The sequence below is a fragment of the Pseudorca crassidens genome, chromosome 5 (assembly GCF_039906515.1).
Source record: "Pseudorca crassidens isolate mPseCra1 chromosome 5, mPseCra1.hap1, whole genome shotgun sequence".
NCBI lineage: Eukaryota > Metazoa > Chordata > Mammalia > Artiodactyla > Delphinidae > Pseudorca > Pseudorca crassidens.
In genome coordinates, this window is record NC_090300.1 from 14,454,332 (window position 1) to 14,476,344 (window position 22,013).

The 22,013-nt window shown below is 47.4% G+C and overlaps 1 protein-coding gene and 1 long non-coding RNA gene across 2 annotated transcripts in view; one reads left to right on the forward strand and one right to left on the reverse strand.

Annotated features, from left to right (window-relative positions):
* Positions 1 to 2,094: 2,094 nt before the first annotated feature.
* Positions 2,095 to 22,013, reverse strand: part of GALNT15 (polypeptide N-acetylgalactosaminyltransferase 15) — a 39,584-nt gene continuing 19,665 nt past the window's right edge. Inside the window, exons 4-10 of the mRNA XM_067737410.1 lie at positions 18,651 to 18,818; positions 12,138 to 12,255; positions 10,657 to 10,851; positions 9,797 to 9,928; positions 9,101 to 9,205; positions 5,063 to 5,206; positions 2,095 to 2,472 (exon numbers count right to left, since the gene is read on the reverse strand). Of these exons, the coding sequence (XP_067593511.1) occupies positions 2,326 to 2,472; positions 5,063 to 5,206; positions 9,101 to 9,205; positions 9,797 to 9,928; positions 10,657 to 10,851; positions 12,138 to 12,255; positions 18,651 to 18,818 (1,009 nt within the window). The 3' untranslated portion in view covers positions 2,095 to 2,325. The remainder of the gene's footprint in view (positions 2,473 to 5,062; positions 5,207 to 9,100; positions 9,206 to 9,796; positions 9,929 to 10,656; positions 10,852 to 12,137; positions 12,256 to 18,650; positions 18,819 to 22,013) is intronic.
* On the forward strand, positions 6,095 to 21,027 carry LOC137224651 (uncharacterized). Its single transcript, XR_010943419.1, has 3 exons — positions 6,095 to 6,680; positions 10,296 to 10,506; positions 20,180 to 21,027. It is a non-coding gene; the product is annotated as an uncharacterized lncRNA (long non-coding RNA).

A 22,013-nucleotide genomic window follows, 5' to 3' on the forward strand; every position in this document is an offset into this window, starting at 1 on the left:
TGCTCCTGTCTTTCTGGTTGTTTGGCCTGAGGCTTCCAACACTGGAGTTTGTAGGCTGTTGGGTAGAGTTGGGTCTTGGTGCTGAGATGAGGACCTCACTCCAATGAATATTCCCTGGATTCTGAGGTTCTCTGTTAGTCCAGTGGTTTGGACTTGGAGCTCCCACCGCAGGAGCTTTGGCCTGACCCCCGGCTTATGAACCAAGATCCTGCAAGCTGCGTCGGGTGGTTAAAAAAAAAAAATGGAGAACCATAACAAAGTAAAAAATAAAATTAGACTAGGAAACTAACAGCTGTGTTAGTTTCCTAGACTAAAAATAAAAATATAGATGAAACAACAACTGGAAAGTAAAACAGAACCACAATAGTAAAAAAGAGGAAGAGAAAAAAGAAAAGGTGGAAAAGGCCTTGGCTGTGGAGGGCAGGGCCTGAGCAGGGGTGAGGTTTGAGCAGTGAGTGGGGCCTATGCTTAGGATCCATGGGGCTGGAAAAGGCGTGGGGGTGTGGTGGGTGGGACTTAGGCTCAACAGAACAGAAGGGCCCAGGTGTGCCCCTGCCTCTGGTCTCAGAGGGTGGGGGACCTCACCTGGGAACCCAGCAGGTTTCCTGGGCTTGAGTGGGTGGGGCAAATGCCCTCCACTCCTCCGGTCCCAGAGGGCTTGTCCCGCCTGCCTCTCCTGATCTCCCCAGCCTCCCTCCTATGCACCCAGGACCCACACACCCAGAGGGGACTTTGGAGGTTGGGAGACTGGCCTGGGAGCTCAGCAGGCTCCCTGTGCCTGAGTGGGTGGGGCAAACCCTCTCTGCTCCTTTCCTACTCCTCTGGTCCTGAAGGGTCCCTCCCGTCTGCCTCTCCTGTTCTCTCCCGGCCTTGCTCCTATGTCCCCAGGACCAACTCAGCCCAGAGGGGACCTCTGAGGGCATAGGACCCAGCCTGAGAGCCCAGCAGATTTCCCCGGCCGATTGGGCAGGGGAAATGCTGGGCCCCTGATCTGAGCCCCTGAGGTCCCTCCAGGAGTGGGAACCCCTCCCCCCTCTCAGCCACCCTTCAAGGGTGCCAGTCCTGTCCAGCGTCCACTTCTCCTTCCCCCTCAGTCCCCCCATATCCTACTGGTTCGCTTGGGGGTTCTTCCCATCTCCTTGGGTGTCGGGGTCCCTCACCCAGCACCATGTCTTCTCAATCACAGAACCACCCCCACTCAGCAACTCTTACAGCCCAACTGGGTGGGCCAAGTCACAACAAGAGGGCCATTCAGCTTTTGCTAGCATGGGCTCTGCCCTGATGGAGATGTGTTCTTCTATGACTGAATGTTCAGGTGTGGGCATATTTGAGGGTCCCAGACATTTCCTACCGGCTCAGAGTCAGCCCTTTCATGGACATTAACACCCACCTCTAGTTCCTCTCATAAGAATTTTGGCTCAGACGCTGGCATTTCCCTCCCAGGGAGGTTTACCTTTTTGCAAATGTTGCTCATTCTGATCCAATCAGCGCAAACCCTGTAACAGGGCATCAGGAGAGTTTCTGAACTGTACACACTTCTGTTAGTGGGAGTGTTCAATCTAAGCTGACCCAACACCAATGATTAAAGAAAAGAATATTGCATGAGAATCTGATTGTGGTTAATCTAGAGAGAGAACAGCAAGGGCAGGGTGAATGGAGATAGAAAGTTCTGAGGAAATTCTCATTAACATGAGAACATCTTATTCCAGGTCTACTGACTCTTTTCAGCTACTAGGCTGAGCTGAAGAATTGGGTCAGAGCTCTCTCCAACCCTATTTTCTCTCAGTAGCTTACTTCCCTTCCTTCCTCTGAGCTATGCCTCAACCAATGAACATGAAATTTGTCCTCATAAGCCTATTGCAATGGTTTTTGGAGGTCAGGACTTTGCACTTTCTTCATGCTTTAATTTTCATGGCTGGTGACACAGACAATCCAAGATAAGGCCATTTGAAATAAACTGATCAATCAGAATTGTGTATCCTGAAGGTGTTGCCAGGCTCTTTCCTTAGTCAGAGATAAAAGCAATTATTTACTGCTCAATGGAAAAAAAACCCCAAGAATCTTATGTACCATGTAATGATCATCTACCAGTGATGAAGACATTGAGACAATGGGTCCATGTTTTTCTTTTTCTAAAACAGCCAGTGGTCAATGAAGTAAGGTACGGGAAGGAAAGACTTCCCATATTCATTTGTGGAGTTTTTGTTTCTACTATCACCACTGCACAAATACAAAGGGTCTCCTTCATGATATGCACATGCTCCTGTTGTTCCCTTAAGTTGAACCTCTATGGTCACATTTCTCTTTTCCTTCTGTTGGTAGCATTCATTGTTCATCCACGGTGCTGACATTGTCAAATCGCCACAGCTGGCTGGCTTTTCCATCACACTCACGTAAATACAAATCTTTATTGTTTTCCTGCATCACAGCTTCTATGCATTTCCCAGAAAGAATGTGAACAATCATTCCATTCTGAAAAGAGAGAAGAAAAGGAAAAAAAAAAAAGAAAATGAGTTGGTCCCCCACAATCAGTCAGCAAAGAAGGAAATTTCTAAGATTTGTGCTAATCATTAAGAGAATAATAAAGGTGATATGAACTGGCCTGGTAAGGAATTGGAGTATTTTGGTTACTATATAATATAATTTAGGTAACCCTAAAATTTAAATATCATACAGAGCCTTGGGGTCATTAATTCAATTATTATTATTGTGGTTGGGTAATTATGCCATTTCTTGGAGAGTTCTGGCTAGTAAAATGCCAGTGTAAAGATCATGTTCAATCATTATACTGTATTGTTGACATTCATTGTTATCACTGTACTTGTAAATTTCTGCTTTCAAAAGGATTTAATTTAATCTCTGCCCTCTGTTAATCCTGCAATTTAGTACTGCTGCCACCAGGCTGCAGTATACAGTAAGACTTTAAGGATACACTGAAGGCCTGAGTCAGCCATGTTTGGAAGACCATAGCTGCTTCCTGCCCAAAATCTACCAAACTTAATACTGAATGTAGCCATCCCCTTTTCAAGAAGAAAATCAATTTCTTTATGAAAAGTTAAACAACCTTAACCAACAGTGCAGATAATGTCCATTTATTTATTTAGAGATATAATTCACATGCCCTAAATACAACTCAGCGGATTTTAGTATATTCACAAAGTATATGCAACCATCACCTCTATCTAATTGCAGAAAATTTCATCACTGTAAAAAGAAATGTACTATCCATTAGCAGTCACTTCCCATTCCTGCTTCCTTCCAGCCACTGGAAATCATTAATCTAGTTTCTGTGTTTATGGATTTGTCTCTTCTTGACATTTCATATAAATCGAATCATATAATATGTGGCCTTTTGTGACTGACTTCTTTCACTTTGCATGGTATTTTCAAGTTTCATCCATATTGTAGCACAAAATAGTACCCAATTGCTTCCTTTCTTTCTTTCTTTTTAGTGGTAAAAATATGTAACATAAAACTTTCTACCTTAACCATTTTTAAGTGTAAAATTTAGTAATGTTAAGTATATTCACTTTGTTGTGAAACAGATCTCCTTTTCTGAATGAAGAACTTTTTCTTCATTCAAAACAAACTCTATACCCATTAAACAACAACTTCCCTCTCCTCACTTCCCCTTGTGCCTGGTAACCACCATTCTATTTTCTGTTTTTATGAATATGACTTCTCTATATATTTCATATAAGTTTAACCATACAGTATTTGTCTTTTTGTGACTGGCTTATTTCACTTAGCATAATGTCCTCAAGCTTCATCCATGTTGAAGCAAATGACAGGATTTCCTTCTTTCTTAAGGTGGGAAAATAGTCCATTGTATGTATATAGCACATTTTGTTTATTCATTCATCAATCACTGAACCCTTGGGTTGCTTCCACCTATTGACTATTGTGAATACTGCTGCTATGAACAGTATCTTGCTCCTTTTTATGGCTGAATGAGAATACTTTTTTAAAGCCTTATTTTTTAATGCCTGAAAGATGCTGGGTGTATCTTAGTCACTAATATTTTACATATTATTTTTAAATGCTGTTTCTAAATCTATCTTATCCAGAGGACTTGCTTAGAATGATCCTTTATGATCATTCATAAAGGGCCTTAACTTGGTTTCTAAGAATTCTTTGAGCATGTGTGGGCCCCCTGAGGCCTAGGTTCACTTGTCACCAAAGCCCCAAGAGCTTTGTTCTCAACTGTTTATCGTGAGCTCAGCTTAAGTTTTACACTATACGATTTTCCTCTTTCACAGCCTGCTTTAAGAGTACCGATGCATGGAGTTCTGCTTAGTTATTTAATCCCCCCCCCCCCGTTATTCCCAAGCAAAAGTTGAAGAAAAGCATGTTTAAAAGATGTGTGTATTAATCTGTTTGTTTGTATACTTGTACCCTAACTCATTTCAGAAGGGATTTGAGGTGAAGGAAAAACTATGTATGGACAGTTATTGTTGATACTGTCACCTTCCAATCCCAATCCTGTAAACGGCTCACTCTCCCTAAATACTTACACTCCTCCTATTTCCTAATACTTACACTCCTATTTCCTCTTTATTGATGCATAACCTCTGGAAAGGATCTCAAGCTTCTCTCTGGAGTCATGGGAATCAAAGCCTTACTAAACTGATGAAATGCTCAGAGTGGAATTTGCAAAGGAAGAAAGAACGATCTACATCCTCATCTATCTGGTTGTGGAACAGGAGGCAGGCCTTTCCATTGCCCCTAAAACCACACCACCAACGTGGTTGACTGCTTCTGTAACACGCTCCATGGTCCTACTTGTGACCTAAGCTAATAAACTTTAAAAAGAGGCTGTCTCCTCTCTCCACCATATCAAGACCAGAGCTATACAGAAACCTGGCAAATCAGTACATTTCAAGATGCTGGTGGTTAACTTTGCTGCAAGGTTGGCTTCACCTCCCCCTGAGGCCTTAGTGCCAAGTCACTCAGTTCAACAGCAGGGACACAGGCTTGTATGGTAATACTTGACCTCTTGGAAGAGCCTGAGACACGCACCAGCCAGCCGCCCCGCTGAATCCTTCCTAGCTGGGTTACTTACCTCCTGGTAGTCCCAGTGCTGCCGATGGATGTCAGGGCCTCCCTTGGTGCAGTTCTGCAGAATCACCTGCTCTCGCCTGACATCGAAGCACAGGCGGTGGGGGCTGCCATAGTGGATCTCCTTCCTGCCCATGTGATCCAGGTGCTGGGACAGAGGGAAATGGCTGTTAGCACAGCTAGAAGGAGATCCTCTCCAAAGCTGGAGGTAAAGGAAGGAGAGCTCATTGCAATAGGGCTGAGGTCTGGGGGCAACCTTCAGATTCTACTGGGGTCAGCAAGACCCTATCTCATAGTCAAGTCCACAGATATGATGCTGGACTAGCCCTGGCCTCTGAAATCTCCACATTCCATCTACTTTTGCATTCATATTTATACATTCTGGAAAGTTCCTCCATTATTCTATTTACTGTATCACAGGTGAGGCCATAAAGGATGCTGTGTGTTTTGTGAGGGTACAGTTGGAAGGGCAGATGAGGAAACTCCTGAGGCCCGAGTGGATCTCTTTCTGGAGACGTCTGTGCTGGCCCTGCAAGTGATTTTCCTTCTGTCTTTTGTATCTGCTGACTCTCGCTCATGGTTTGCATTTCCTCCTGGGTTCTGTAGGACTGGATCATGCATTCCTTTGCAGAGGGGCTTTAGCTGCGGGAAGCTCGTGGGCCCAGGTTGGAAACACATCCCGATAAAACCATTTTCCGTTTGTTCCTGCTAAATGCAGCCTGAACTAATTTTTACGCTAACTTTGTGGCTGGGAGACGGGGTTGGCTTCATGGGCATGTGACCTGTGTAACTGCAGGGGCCTCATGCTTAGAAGGGTTTAATGTTCTTGGTGTAATATATTTGGTTTAATGCTGATACTGTCTAGGAATTCTTAATAATTGTTGAGTGATAGGTCTCACCATCTTCATGTGCACTGAGCCCAACAAGTTAGGTAGCCAGTCCCACCTGAGGATTCCCAGACAACCCAGTTCCTATAAATTTGAACCCTAAATCCACGTCGGACACAAGCTTGTGGTTAAAAATTTTCAGGGAAGAGTCATTTTCTCCAGCGCAAAGACCTGTCTACAGACCTGCTTCCTTGTCATCTTCTGGTGGCAATAGATAGTCTTTTCTAATCCCGGTTTTCACAGATAGGTTACTCTGTGAAGGTCAAAGCTGGCTTTGTATGGGTGTCCCATTTCCAACCCCTCATCTGTCATGGGCTGAAGATGGGCTTTTGTCACTATCTCCTGCTTGGAACCAATGCCTCTGGGTTCCTGAGGTTTGACAGAAACTGTCCCCTTCACCCTGCAGGAGAGCTTGGCCATGGCCCTATGACTCTATTTCAGTTGCCTCTGGATTCGGGGCCCCTGGAGATTTCCCTTTGTTATAAACATAGTTACTTATGCATAAAAGAGGGTGTTTCTTCTTTTTTATATGGCATATGGTGCTTTCAGCTTAGCAAGTTCACAATTTTTCTGGATACAGAAGCCCTTGCTAATCCCCACCTCCCCACCAAGAATGTAAATAAATAAATAAATCCAAAAGCTAACATTCTTTTTGCACCATTATCCCCAGTTGCAGATGAGGAAACCAAGACTCAGAGAGGTTAAGAGGCCTGCCTGATGTCACACAGCTAGAAGGTGAGCTATTTCCACCATCACAGAGCTATCTCTCTGTCCTCCTGTGCCAGGTGTGAGTGCCCATTGGGGTGTTCTAGAACATTGGTAAAAGGGCAAAACTGAAAGGGGACAAATGGATACTGAGAACTTGCTTCCCCGGGTGTCCTCCAGGCCCAGGGCCTTCCCCTAGGGTCCCAGAGCCTCGCCAGTCCTGCCTGCAGGGCTGGACCCTCCAAGACTTGTTCTGCCTTTCACCCCAGGCTCTTGGGGCCTCACCTGACTCGTTTGATCAATATCTCCAGGAAGTTACACTTTGTTGTTTGTTTTTTAATACAGGCCTTTGGGGTAGGACAACTTATGCAAAGGCCCCATCACAGGCTGAAAAGAGAAAGATTTGGGGGGCGGGCTAGACTTTCCAGGTTGTCATCCAAGTTTTGATAAGAAGTGGACACACCAACCTTCATCCGGCATCATGGGGGCGTCTCACGACCTGGGCAGTTATTCCTGAGATGGAAATTTGAAGAGAAGAAATACCCTAACATAGAAGGAGACCTTCCTGATATCCAAGGAGCCCACATGGTGCCGGAAGGACCCTCTGTCTCTAGATTCTTCCCCTGACTCAGTGTGGATTTCAGACCTGATTCAGGTCCCTTCTGGCCATATGTACCCACGAGCAGGACCTCTGGCTCAAGGAGAGACTCTCCCTGTGGTCAGTGCCTGCCAGTCACTTTCAGTGTCGCCCTTTGGGCCATAAACTTTTGTTGTCACAGGGCAACCCCGCCCTTCCTCGGTACCGAAGGGTCCAGCCATGCTGCAGAGTGAGGCCCCGGGAAATCCATGGAGTTGGTCTCCAGTGCGCCCCAGGAGAGCTCATGTGCTCTTTCCCTCCCATCCCCAGGGGCGTTTGTACCCTCTGCCTTCCTCCTGACCATGCAGTGGAAGCCTTTCTCCCTGTGGAAGGAGTTTCACAAACCACATTGCTCTGTGTGTGGGAAACGTTCCGAATGAGGCCACAGCTCTGAAACCCGATGACCCCATCTGTGTGTAAGGTCTCCTCTGACAAGTGAGGCAGAGGGTCACCAGAGGCCATGAGCCTTGTCTACCCAGATCCAGCCCTCTCCCCACTTCACACACACACACACACCCCCCAGGCTCCTGTGATGCCCTAAAGTTCCCCCTCTGGCCCAGAAGTATTGGCCCCCATAGATCCCCATTAAATGCCCGAAAGACACAGCATAGCTACTCTGGGCAGGACTCGGTGTCAGAAGCCTGGAGTCTTAGGAACACAGTCACGAGCTATGGGTTTGAGGCACTGCTGCAAATGGGTAACATTTTCCAGGGTCCCCTCGATTCCTCAGTGTTTCTGTGCCTATAGTGCCTGCTCGGTGACCCACTTTCTCCATCTCTGGTTCTAGTTGGCTAACGATCTTGAGCTGGTCCAGATGTTTCAGAAAGGTGCCCTGGTGGAAATTTGCCTGCACACAGGTTTTCTTTGACCTCTGTTTATAGATTTTTAATTTAAATGGGGAGCTTTTCCATTTTATAAATAAGTTCATTTGTATCATTTTTTTAGATTCCACATATAAGAGATATGTTAGGATATTTGTCTTTCTCTGTCTGACTTACTTCACTTAGGATATTCACAGAACAGAAACAGACTCAGACATAGAAAACAAACTTATGGTTACCAAAGGGGAAAAGAGGGGAGGGATAAATTACGAGTTTGGGATTAGCAGATACAAACTACTATATATAAAATAGATAATCAACAAGGTCCAACTGTATAGCACAGGGAACTATATTCAATATCCAGTAATAAGGTATAATGGAAAAGAATCTGAGAAAAATTATATATATATATTTATATATGTATAACTGAATCACTGTGCTGTACACCAGAAACTAACACAACATTGTAAATCAACTATACTTCGATAAAAAGAAAAGAAAAAGAAAAAAATGGGGATCTTTTCCATAAACTCTGTATTTCCAGTGTCTTTTAAATTTTTGGATGATCTTGTAATACTGGATCTGGTTTCATACAAAACGAAAGACATTTACTGAGGCTGGGGCAGGCGCTCCTCTGTGACAACAGCCTCTGCCCAGCTCCCCGTGTTTGTTTCCTTTATCCACTTAAACCCTGGAGACACACCTGAGTTTGAAGCCCCTGGACTAGCCACTCTCCAAGCCTCGGTTTCCTCATCTGTCAGATGAAGACATTGGCTAAACAGCCTCGCCATGTCCCTCGAGCTCAGATGCTCATATTCTCTGATGGGTCCACATTTGGGCTTGGGGCTGGGGCAGGTTGGGGAATGGGTCGTCAGAGTGGGGGACCATGCACAGTCAAGGGACATGGAACCACTGAAAGGAGATGCCCCACAGGGAAGGGAGGGCCATCCCAGCAAAGACCCCTTGCAGGTCTGAGAACACTGACCACCCACCTGCTGCTGCTGGCTGTCACTGCAAGGAGCTAGCATCATGGCACAGCCCAGGACGTCCCCTTCTGCCAAGCAGTCTGCACAGAAGCCAAGTCCGGTGTTGTGGAGCTGTAAGCAACGTTCACAGAAGTGAATCCCGCCCTCTGCTGCAAAGATGCCCTCTGTCGGCCACTCCTTCACCCTCTGCAGTGTAGCTCAAGGTTCCATGCTCAGATCATAAAAATGATCGAGGTCAAGCTGAAGCCAGTGACCCTAAGGACAGGCCTCCTGAAGGAGGTGACAGCACCTGTCCTGGTGAAGGGGCCCTGGGACGGGTTATGGGGCAGCCCAGCCACCCCCCGCAAGGAGGCCCTGCTGAGCTGGGACTGGGTGGCCAGGGTCATGGAAGAGCATCTGAACTTCAGCTCCTATCCTGGGAGACCACCCAACCCCTTCTCTTCCTCTCTCTCTGCACTTTGTTTTTTTTTTTTTTTTTTTTTGCGGTACGCAGGCCTCTCAGTGCTGTGGCCTCTCCCGTTGCGGAGCACAGGCTCCGGACGTGCAGGCTCAGTGGTTATGGCTCACGGGCCCAACCGCTCCGCGGCATGTGGGATCTTCCCGGACCAGGGCACGAACCCGTGTCCCCTGCATCGGCAGGCGGACTCTCAACCACTGCGCCACCAGGGAAGCCCTCTGCACTTTGTTTTTATCGTGACTTGCCTTTCCAGAGAACCTGGGCCTGCGTTCGGATGGGTAGAGCTCGGGATAGATGTTGGCCAGAAACCAGTGGAAGGTCCGACAGCCCAGCCTCCTCTGCAGCTGCTGGCGTTCAGTGCAGTCCGGCTTCCCAGTCTGGGGAGGAGAGAGACACAGGTGGCAGGACGGAGAAAGCTGGTTTTACATCACAGTTCATGTGCTGGGAAGCACAGAGGTGTCTGGGAGCAAGCTGAAGGAGGGGGACAGCAAGCATCACTGTGAACCACGTCCCACATTAAATAGCATTTACATGTCACACCATCAGAATGGCGCTGAGTGGTAGTGGACCAGGTGAAAATGCACTGTTTGCAGACATTTCATTAAATGTTTAAAATGTTTATTTTTCTGTGCCTTTTTGGGGATGTCCTTTATGTTTATAGTAAAAAATATTTATATTTGTTTCACGTCTTGGGTAATTTTACACAACACTGTAAATCAATGTTATATTTGTTTCACATCTTAGGTAATTTCACAGCCTTGAGCACTTTGCCTGGGATGAAAGGGCCCTTGGAGACCCACTGCAGCGCTCACTCCTCACCCAGCCTCTCCTCCGGCCACGGGATGAAGGATCACACCCCTTAGATGTGATGACAGAACCCCCTACAGACATCAGGGGGTTCCAGGCCATGATGCCCCTGGGAGATGCTGGAAGAGACAGAGGACAACCCCGCCAGGTAGAGGAGCCACTTGACAGGGGCCACTGATGGAAGTACTAGCCAGAAGCTTCTATCTGCCCTTCCAGGTGGGAGGGGAGGTGGTCCTGCACAGCCTCCACCTGGTGGCCCTGGGTGGGCACAGAAGACCCTGCCGGTCTCTCCCCTTACCTTGCTCAAGGAGAAGGCCTCCGGGCTGTGCCTGTAGAAGGTTTCTTTGAACGCACCCAGCCAGGTCTCAGCAATGCGAACCTTGTTCCGCAGGGTGGCCTCCCAGTCAAAAGAGGAGTGGGCATCCTGATTTCGGTAGACGTGCCCCACCCGAGAGCAGGGAAGGATTTCGACGGAGCCCCTACAGAGCCAGGTCTGCAGTGAAAGGAGAAGATCAACACCTCTGTACACCTCCAGCAACGTGGGGAGTGAGGGGCTGGCAAAATGCACCAGAAATCATGAGCACAGAAGAGAACGATGGTTCTTGTTCTCAGGATGGAGCAGGGTTTCCAGATCTGAGGGTTCTGGGCTGGGGAGGGACAAGGTGGGGAGAATGAGGGCGGTTGTCCTGGGTCAGAACTCGTGGTGTGAGGGGCTCACACCCCTTGCCACTACCTGTGGTTCCCCACCCCTACTGAAACACGTGACCAGATTCAGCACTTAGAGGATGCAGCCATGCCGTAGTTAGCGCCTGGATTCTCCCAAGGCTGCTTCCTCGGGGAAAGGGGTATACCTAGTGGCCAGGGAATTTCTAAAAGCTTGTGAAGTCTCCTGCTGCAAAGGCACCAGAAGCCATCTGTGTGGAGGTCAAAGCAAGCTTTCCTCAACCAGAATCTTTCTACTTCTGGAAATTTCTCTACTCTCCACTCCCTCCCTCCTACTCCCAAATGCCTGAAGTTCATTTGACAGGAAGCCTTTTATTCCCCACTTGGGAATAAAGAGGAAAGTGAAAACATGCCTAGGATAGGCAGTACATGAAGCAAAACACACCAAGAACCCAAACCGATGGGGTTCCCAAACTGGGTGCCAAGGCACCGCAGGGTGCTGCAGCAAACTCAAAAGGCCACGTGGGATATTTTCATTGTTCAGGAGAAACACGGTGACATCTGTGTTCTGAAAAGTACAAGTTCAAGGCAATTCATCGTTTCAACCTTAGATCACTGCCCTTTTAGCGATATATGCCTTTGTTGGGCTGGGTTTTCAGTGGTTGCTGCCTCAGGTTAAAAATCAACATGGAACAGGAAATGAGGGTGAGAAACTGTCTGGCGCCCAGTGGGTGCTAAGCTGTTCGGACAAATACTAAGTTCTTTGGACCAAACTACTCAATGCACAGAACTGCTTGGTATTTGCTTTGGCCAGTGGGTGCTGTGAAAACTGTCAAGATGCTAAGGGTGCCGGGAATGGAGAACATAGGGGAAGCTTTGCACTCAGGTGGAGATGACTGAAAACTCGCCCTTTCCTAAGGGCAGGTTTGACAGGCAAGTTCAAGAAGGAGGCTGGGATGAAATCAAGAGAGATGAAAAAGGAGGAGAAATGAGGGTTTGACACACTACGTATAATGACTCTGTAATTTGCCCGAAGCCTTGGCCCTGAGCTCCAAGCTGTGACCGGACACAGGGCTCCAAAGAACCCACCTGGGCCTCCCTTGGCCCAGGAAGTACCTTGAGAGACAGTTCGAGGTTTTCGCCACCCCTCAGTGACATGAGAGGGTCATACGCTCCAGTGTTTTGGAAGTAATGTCTGTCCATGGCCACGACCCCGCCGGGCAGCACAGGGCTCCTGGAGAGAGAAGGTGAGACTATGTAGAAAGGTTCAGAACCTGGAGCATCTGCTGAGCGGTGGGGGGGATGGCAGGTAGGGGGCGCTCCAGTGGCCCAGAGAGTGGACTCAGGGCTCAGACAGATCTCAAGACTGGAGCCAAGCAAGCATGTCAGAAATCCCAGTATTTCATGAAAAGAGAGCTCTATGGGCTTCCCTGGTGGCGCAGTGGTTGAGAGTCCGCCTGCCGATGCAGGGGACAAGAGTTTGTGCCCCGGTCTGGGAAGATCCCACATGCCGCGGAGCTGCTGGGCCCGTGAGCCATGGCCTCTGAGCCTGCGCGTCCGGAGCCTGTGCTCCACAACAGGAGAGGCCACAGCACTGAGAGGCCCGCGTACCGCAAAAAAAAAAAAAAGAGAGAGAGAGAGAGTTCTGGTTGCCTGGGCCTTTTATACCCCATCCTCCGGTACTGCTCCTTCAGGGAGAGGCCCCCCTGGCGAGATTTTGGGAAGAAGACCTTGGTTAAATAAGATGCCCTAAGGCCGGCAGCACCAGGCATGGACCAAGGAAACCGGCAGTCCTCTTTCTTCCCTCACCCCTGATCTCACCCTCTTGTTTGCTTCGTGACCATTCACCCCCTCCCCAATTCTAAGATGAATCCCCCAGGAACTCTGGAAGTAGGTAGGTCCCCATCTGCTCTGGGGGAAATACACATGAATTAAAAACACAGAAAACTGGAATCCCGAGTGAGGGAATGAAGATGGCAACAGCATCCATCCCTCAGAAGGGTTTAACTGGGGAGGATGGAGCCAGAGGCTTTTGAACCACAATCTCTTTATTCAAAAGAGAACAAATTTTCATTGTTGTTGTTTTTGGGGGGTTTTTTGGTTTTTAAAAAAATTAAAAAAAATTTTTTTATACAGCAGGTTCTTATTAGTTATCCATTTTATACATATTAGTGTCTATATGTCAATCCCAATCTCCTAATCCATCACACCACCGCCTGCCTCCCCCCACTTTCCCCCCTTGGTGTCCATACGTTTGTTCTCTACATCTGTGTCTCCATTTCTGCCCTGCAAACCGGTTCATCTGTACCATTTCTCTACATACATGCGTTCCACATATATGCGTTAATATACGACATTTGTTTTTCTCTTTCTGACTTACTTCACTCTGTATGACAGTCTCTAGATCCATCCAGATCTCTACAAGTGACCCAATTTCATTCCTTTTTATGGCTGAGTAATATTCCATTGTATATATGTACCACATCTTCTTTATCCATTCGTCTGTCGATGGACACTTAGCTTGCTTCCATGACCTGGCTATTGTAAATAGAGCTGCAATGAACATTGGGGTGCATGTGTCTTTTTGAATTATGGTTTTCTCTGGGTATAAGCCCAGTAGTGGGATTGCTGGGTCATACGGTAATTTTATTTTTAGTTTTTTAAGGAACCTCCATAAAAGAACAAATTTTAATGCAGCCAAACTCTGGGTATGCCTCAAGGAGTGAGTGACTCAGAGTTCAGATTTTTTTTAATTACTAAGAAAATAGTCTTACATTAACAAAACTACTGACCTTTAGGTTATTAAATATACTAAGTTATACCACAATACTGAAAACCAGTAGTGTAGTTATTACTTGATACAATTTCCAAGTCTACCACTCACAGTTTGTAAGATCTTGGATGATACAGATAACCTGTCTGGTCTCAATTTCCTTACCTCTAATCGGGTACAGTAATAGTGGTTCATAATAGGGTTTTGTGGGGATTAAAAGAAATGTCATGTAAAGCACATGTGCATGCCAAAATCCAAAGCTCTCTGAAAATCGAGTGCTTTTTCATGATGCATCTGGCAGTAAACCGTGTCCTGAACTGACGTGGGTATCTGGGGATGACAGACTGTATTTAAAACTTGTATTTAAAACACAGCAGAGGGGACTTCCCTGGTGGCATAGTGGTTAAGAATACACCTGCCAATGCAGGGGACACGGGTTCGAGCCCTGGTCCAGGAAGATCCCACATGCTGTGGAGCAACTAAGCCCATGTGCCACAACTACTGAGCCTGTGCTCTAGAGCCCATAAGCCACAACTACTGAGCCCATGCACTGCAACTACTGAAGCCGGTGTGCCTAGAGCCTGTGCTCCACAACAAGAGAAGCCACCACAACGAGAAGCCCACGCACCACAACAAAGGGTAGCCGCTGCTTGCCACAACTAGAGAAAGCCTACACACAGCAATGAAGACCAATGCAACCAAAAATAAATAAACAAGTAAATAAATTAAAACAAAAAAACAAAAAAACACAGCAGATCAGAGCCGTGAAGAGCGATGTGTCAGGAGGCTGGCCATAAGGGTTTTTTTGGTTTGGGGGGGTTTTTTTTGCAGTACGCAGGCCTCTCACTGTTGTGGCCTCTCCCGTTGCGGAGCACAGGCTCCGGATGCGCAAGCTCAGTGGCCATGGCTCACGGGCCCAGCCGCTCCGCGGCATGTGGGATCTTCCCGGACCGGGGCACGAACCTGTGTCCCCTGCATCGGCAGGCGGACTCTCAACCACTGCACCACCAGGAAAGCCCCAGGCCATAAGGGTTTTAACCCTGGATCTACCTTTTAACAACCTTATGGAACTGGGCAACCTCTGGGGGTTTCATCTGTAATTTAATCTCTATATACCTCACTTTTCACACGTGTAAATGGGATTAATAACAGTAATTAGTAACAATAACTGCTTTACAGAATTATGGTAAGGTTTGAGTTAATATGTATACTATGTTTACAGCATTAGCTAAGCACATAATATATGTTCAGTAAATATTCCTTAATACTATCATTTGCAAGTATACAAATGATGATACCCTTTCTGGAATTTTCTTAACATCTGTATAGAGTCTGTACCAAACCTTGTCCTAATTCCTCGTTTCGTGCTCTCTCACCAGACTGATGAGGGAAGCCATGAAGTCAGAGTATTCAGGGTGGGGAAGACATGGGTAGAAAAGTATGAATGTGTGTGAGGAGGGATCTGGGCCCTGGATAGGGAGGCTGAGGCCTCCGTGGGGCCCCAGGTAGCAGCCGGGTCTCAGGGAAGGACCGGCTGCTGAGGGCAAATGTGGCTGGGCTCTCTCTGGCGCTGACTTTGGCCGATGGTAGGTCAAGGTGACCTACAGTGACCTTGGCCATCAGAGAGGCCCTGAGGCTTAGAAGGTTCCAGAGAGGATTGATGCCTGGGGTCAAAGTGCCTTTGCCTCAGGTTGGGTAAAGGTCCTCTGAGAAGTCTGTTCTCTTCAATAGAATCCCTTTGCTTCGGCTGGAGCAGAATAAATTGTTCCCTCAAGCGAGCACCTCTCTTAACTCCCTGTGGGCCCCTCTGTACGGTACCCCTCATACTGCTCACCAATCTACTACCCTCCCCACACCATAAATCGAAGAGGTCTGGAAACTTCTCTTTCAATTCTTTGTGTCCACAGCCCTTAGAGTGTCTGGCATAAAACAGGTGCTCAGAAGAGGCGGATGGACCAGGAAAGAGGTTAGAAAGCATTCAAAGCTCTCTGCACTTTCAGGATTCATACCTATGATGGAAGGAGGTGAAATCTATCTGGCTCTGCACCCCGACCCCTCATAGTTACATCTTAATACCATGAAACTTCCCCATTGGGTATACAAGGCCCAAGGTTGGTATTGGCCTGTTACAGACTGAATGTATGTGTCCCTCCCAAATTCACATGGCAAAGCCCTATCTCCCAGCGTATATTGTATTTGGAGATGGGGCCTCTGAGGAAGTAATTAAGGATACATGAGGTCATAAGGGGGGAGCCTTGATCTGATAGACTCGGTGCCCTTAGAAGAGGAAGAGACCCCAGGACCCCCTCTCTGTCCTGTGGGGACACAGGGAGAGGTGGCTGTGTGCAAGTCAGGAAGAGAATTCTCACCAAAAACCAAATTGGCCAGAAACTTGTTCTTGGGCTTCTACCCTCCAGGACTGTGAGAAAATAAATTTAATGTGGGTTAAGCCACCCAACATGCAGTATTTTCTTATGACCACTGAGCTGACTACAACATGGCCCAACAGCCAAGAACGAAGACACCAGACTCTGAGCTTTAAAGTTTGAGTGACAAAGCCGCCACCTATGCCTAAGCTGAGGGATCACCCTCACAGAGCCAGTATTTTCTATGTCCAACTAGATAAGATCCTCCACCCTGAGGAGAGAAGAGAGAGCCCGTGGGGAGACCAAGAGACAAAGGTGCAGGTAGATCCCTGAGAAGGACCTCGTGTCCACCTTTACATCTTCGGGGTTAATTCCTGGAAGAAGAGGATCCCGTGCTTGTTGTTTGGAAATCAGAGAGCAGGGGGTATGTTGCCCACCTCCCATCTGGCTGCCCTGGGAGTTCAGGAACCCCCTGACCACCTTTGGTCCCGGGAGACCCTGGGGACCCAGGCAGAAGGTCATGGGGGCCCTGGGGATCCAGGCAGAAGGTGGTGGGTGCAGTTCCATGGAGACCCCTAGCCCATCAGCACACCAGCGTGTGCTGTGCTATGGGGGCCAGGAGAAGATGTGGGACTTCAGCAGATGCCACGTGGAAGGTGCAGGCCACTGGGGACAGCGTGCCAGCCCCGCATCAGAGGCCACGACCAGTGAAAGTGCATCGTGGTGAACACCGATGCAGGACAGCTAAAGCCCGAGGTGGGGCACTCCCTCCCCACCCACCTCCCCGACAGAAGCCTGGCGCTCAAAGTCAACCCCGGGGGGACGGGAGGGTGGACAAGCATGGATGACAGATTTAAAGATGAGATGACTAAGCTATCACTGAATTTGTCTAATTTGTCTGGAAGGTTTCTGCCATTAGGAAGCAGGGGTCAAGACAGAAATTGCCTAAGTCCAGTTAGTAGAAAATAAAAAGAAATGTTTTTTGCGTATCTAAGCTCATGGTTTATCACATGTCAGCTGTGAGAGTTGCACACCCTCGGGCAGACCCTTGGAAGTCCTGTTTGTGCCTAATGCCTTCACTTCGTGTCCCTGGACTAGGCATTTGGAAACAACTTGGGTAACTGCTTGGCACTGGGCAGGTCAGCTGTGGCAGATTCCTTATCCCACGGGCTTTTCTTACAACATGACATTGACATTGACACCCCTGAGAGGTGGGTCCATGTCTCCTTCCTGTGGACCTGGGTGGGCCTGTGACTTTGGAGGAAGTGACCTTAGGTGACTTCTGAGACTTAGTTATAAAAGGGGATGCATGCTCTAAGACATCACAGTAAGTGAGAGAAGACACATAAAGGTTAACCATTGTACGATTCCATTGATATGAAACACCCAGATTTGATCAATCCATAGAGACAGACAGTAGATTGGGCATTGCCAGAGGCTGGGGAAAGGGGACAGCTGGAGACACTAAGGAAGGGATTTTCCTTTGGAATCATGGAAATGTTTTGGAACTAAAAAAGGTGGTGGTTGCCCAATATTGTGAATGTACTGAATGCTACTGAATTGTTCACTTTGAAATGGTTCATTTTATGTTATATGAGTTTCACCTCAATAGATTATTTTTTTAATCAGTCGGGGGATACAGCTTGGTTTGCCTGGCTCCTTTTGGGTACTTGCTCTCCGAACCCTATGCCGGGGTGTAGGAAACCCCAACTAACCTGCCTTCAGTGACTTCAAGGAGAGAATGGGGAAGAAGCTCCCGCTGGGTCCCAGCGACGGCCAGCGTCAAACTCCAGGGGATTCCTGCCCGGAGCTGTTGAGTCATTTCCAGCCAGTCTAGTCTAGTAAAGGATAGTCCTGCGGAGGCCCCAGACACCACGGAGCAGAGACAGCCAACGCCAATGCTCTCTTTCAGAATTCACAACCCAGAGTCCATGCTCTTAATAAAACAGCCGTTTCACGCCTTTAAGTTTGGGTGGTTTGTTATAAAGCAGAAGGTATCTAGAACTTTGACTTAAATAGAATAGTTGTCCAAAAACCAAACACATGAGAAGCAAACCATAAAGTTGGACATATTTTGAGACTTATGGTGTCCTAGCATTCACCCGGCTGAATTCTTCCTTTTTACCAAGAAAGCACCCCAGGCAGGGAAACTCCAGTGTTACCTGGTTAGACAGAGCTGGATTGAGGCCCCAGACAAGGTGCTTCCACTTTCCACTCCAGTATCTGGAAGCTTCGCTGGACTCCATCCATATAACATTGTAAGAATAATAACACCTATAGCTGCGTGTCTGGCACTTTCCGAATGTTTTTCCTATATTAGCTCATTCAAACCTCACAACAACCCTATAAGGTAAGTACCGTTACTATCCCCAATTTACTGATTAAGTAACTTGCTAGGAAACTAGGAGAACCGGGATTAGCCCAGGCAGTCTGGTGCTGAGTCCACCCTGAGGAAGTAAAAGCAAAGCAGGCTGAGTGAAGGAGCCTCACCTGATGGGGCTGATGGGGGACAGGAGGGCCTTCCTCTCTCGCTTCGGCAAAGGCTCCCAGTGGAAATCCAGCTTCCAGTCCAATACCCCGCGCTGCAGGTCCTTGGAGGGGTAATACTGGAAAGTCTTCCAGTCAATCACATCTAGGACTGGAGACACCACCCTGCTCCTGGAAAGAATCGTGGAATCAGATTAGGGATACACACCCTCCACTTGCTGGGGGACAGAAACATAATCCAGACACGTGCTGCCCAATAGGGCAGCTACCAGCCACACGCGGTTACCGGGCACCTAAAATAGCATCTGTCCGAACTGAGATGTGGTGTAAGTGTAAAATATGCCCTGGATTTAGAAGACTTAGTTTGAAAAAAAAGATGTACAAATCGCAGATTGCATATTGAAATGATAATATTCTGGACATATTGGGTTTACTAAAATATTTTGTTAAAATTAATGTCATCTGTCTCTTTTTCTTTTGTAATGAGACTACTAGAAATGTTTAAATTATATCTGCGGCTCATGTTCTATTTCTACTGAACAGTACTCTCCTAGAAAATATATTTTTCCATAAGGAATCAGGGGCCTATTTCATTAAAAAGCATGCCTGCCCCTTTCTTTAAAAACCTCTCAGGATAGGGCTTCCCTGGTGGCGCAGCGGTTGAGAGTCCGCCTGCCGAGGCAGGGGGCACGGGTTCGTGCCCCGGTCCGGGAAGATCCCACATGCCGCGGAGCGGCTGGGCCCGTGAGCCATGGCCGCTGAGCCTGCACATCCGGAGCCTGTGCTCCGCAACGGGAGAGGCCGCGGCAGTGAGAGGCCGGCGTACCGCAAAACAAAAACAGAAACAAAAAACTCGCAGGATAAAACTGAGACACAGGGGAATAGGGACCTAGGCTCAGCTCTGCCGCTAATGTGCTGTATGATCTTGAGATAGCTGTTGCACCTCTCTGGGCCTCAGCTTCCTCATTCATAAAATGGGAGGCTGAACTACTTCTCACAAAGGTCTTTCTCAGCTGTAATGCTCTAGGACTGTGGCTCTTGACTTCTTTGGGGGTCTTTGATCTCTTTGAGAATCAGGGGAAATCTATGGACCCCTCCCCAGAAAATAATCATATGCACATATACAAAATATCGTGCATAGCTGCAGAGGGTTCACGGGCCCCTGCTCTAGGGTCTAGTTCTTGTTCCTCCCTGGATCATACAAATTCATTGGCTTGAGGAATCAGGATTGTCAAGCCCCCAAAGGGTCCTCATTGTTAAAGTGTGTGTATGTATGAGTACGTGGTGTCTGTCAGCAAAGTCGTGAGTCTAGGTTGATTCGCTCATTTACTGTTGCTGTTGGTAATTGTATTTTATCCCAATTTTTTTGCACAGCCTGGGATTACGTGACCTCAGAGAGGGTAATGTGGGAAATTGGTACAGGTTGGAAACTCTGCCTTTTAATTAAACAAGTAATCACTTAGGTGTAGCAGGAGCTGCCCTCTACCTAGTCAGTATCTCACTCACATTTTTTTTCTGACCTCTCACAATAGTTTCTTCTAAAATCCGTACCATGCAATGAATCAGGCCTGAACTCAGGGGTGCTGGAAGTTACCAGTCTAAGAAAAGGAAGATTCCTGGAAAAGAGATGCCAGCCATGCTGTTCGTACTCCCATCGATTTCCATCCACCTCAGAGACAGCCAGGGCTGGCACGAGCCCAGCGCTTATGCAGAGGGCCAGGGTGGTCCTGGGATTCAATGATCTGCTTTAGTCTGTGGCCTCAAGTGACTGGCCTTGGCATGAAGAGTCATGGGGTTTATATTTACAGCAAGGATCTTGATACGCTTGTCCTGCGCTTTTCACATTGTTCCCTCTGGAAGGTAAGGGGAACTTAATCTCTCTGGCCTCCACTATTTTGGGGCACCTCGCGTTGACCTAAGAAAAGTGAGAAGCAAGGTCAAGGAGGAAAGGAGGGCACCGTCCCAAGTCTCCGCTTACTGTGGAATGAGCTGAGCCATCGAGATGTATTTGGCTACTGGCAAAGCATTTTGTGGAATTTCAGAATCAAGAGGCAGGGAAGCTGTGCGGCTGAATTCTGAAGAACCCCATCAAGTTTGTGCCATCTCAGTAATGGTAACAGGACAAGAAAGGAAACTGCATTCAAGCGTCCACACAATCAATTCATCCCAGACCTCTGAGCTGTGTCCTTCTTGATAAAAGGTGTACATCCCTTTTCATCAGAAAACGATCACCCTAAAATTCATCAACTTTCTTTTTACTCTGTCTTGCTGGAGGCTCAGTCATACGTAAAGCTCACTTCTAATAACTGTATTATCCCCGATTTCTTTCTTTTCTTTTTAAACTTAAATTTGCCAGATTTCCCTGTATGTTTTATTTTTTTTTAAATAAATTTCTTTATTTATTTTTTGGCTGTGTTGGGTCTTTGTTGCTGCGTGCGGCCTTTCTCTAGTTGCAGCGAGCAGGGGCTACTCTTCGTTGCAGTGCGCAGGCTTCTCATTGTGGTGGCTTCTCTTGTTGCGGAGCACGGGCTCTAGGCGTGCGGGCTTCAGTAGTTGTGGCGCACGGGCTTGGTAGCTGTGGCTTGGGGGCTCTAGAGAGCAAGCTCAGTAGTTGTGGCGCATGGGCTTAGTTACCCCACAACATGTGGGATCTTCCCAGACCCGGGCTCGAACCCGTGTCCCTGCATTGGCAGGCGGGTTCTTAACCACTGCACCACCAGGGAAGTAAGTCCCTATCCCCGATTTCTAACACTATCTTTTCCTTTCTGAAATCTCCTTTCCCTTCTATTTTAGCCAGATACATAAGTGATTCATCATAACCCTCTTTGAGTACATTTTGGATAGAGATAAAGAATAAAGTGTCAATGAATGAAGTGAAAGATGTTTCCTTGTTTTGGTTTTCATTCCCATGGACCATAGCGGCTGCCCAACCAGAGCTGAATTAGGAAGTAACTACAGTCTAGGGACTCGAAAAAAGGTGGTTAAAAAAAAAATCTTATATTTAGCTTTGTGTTTCGAATCTACAGATGTAGCTGGTGCTCCTGGACTTCACTTAAAACAAAATAGCAAAGCTTCCCTGTCTGACTTGGAAGGAGCTAGGAGAGGGCTCACTCCATCATCCTGTCACTTATGAACTGAGTTTTAACTCTCAGGCAGACACGAGATCGATCCTCTCTTAAGCCTTTCTAAGCTCCAGGAGGTCAAGCGTTTGGGTTTCAATGGAGCCATCAACAAACACCAGCTAACTGAAATACGTGAGGTCAACCAAGGCGCCACTGTCCAGAGAGCCAAAAGCTACCTGCAGTTGCAAACTTCCCAACCAAACTTTTTACCGCAAGGAAGAATGAACCCTAGTTCATCTCACCC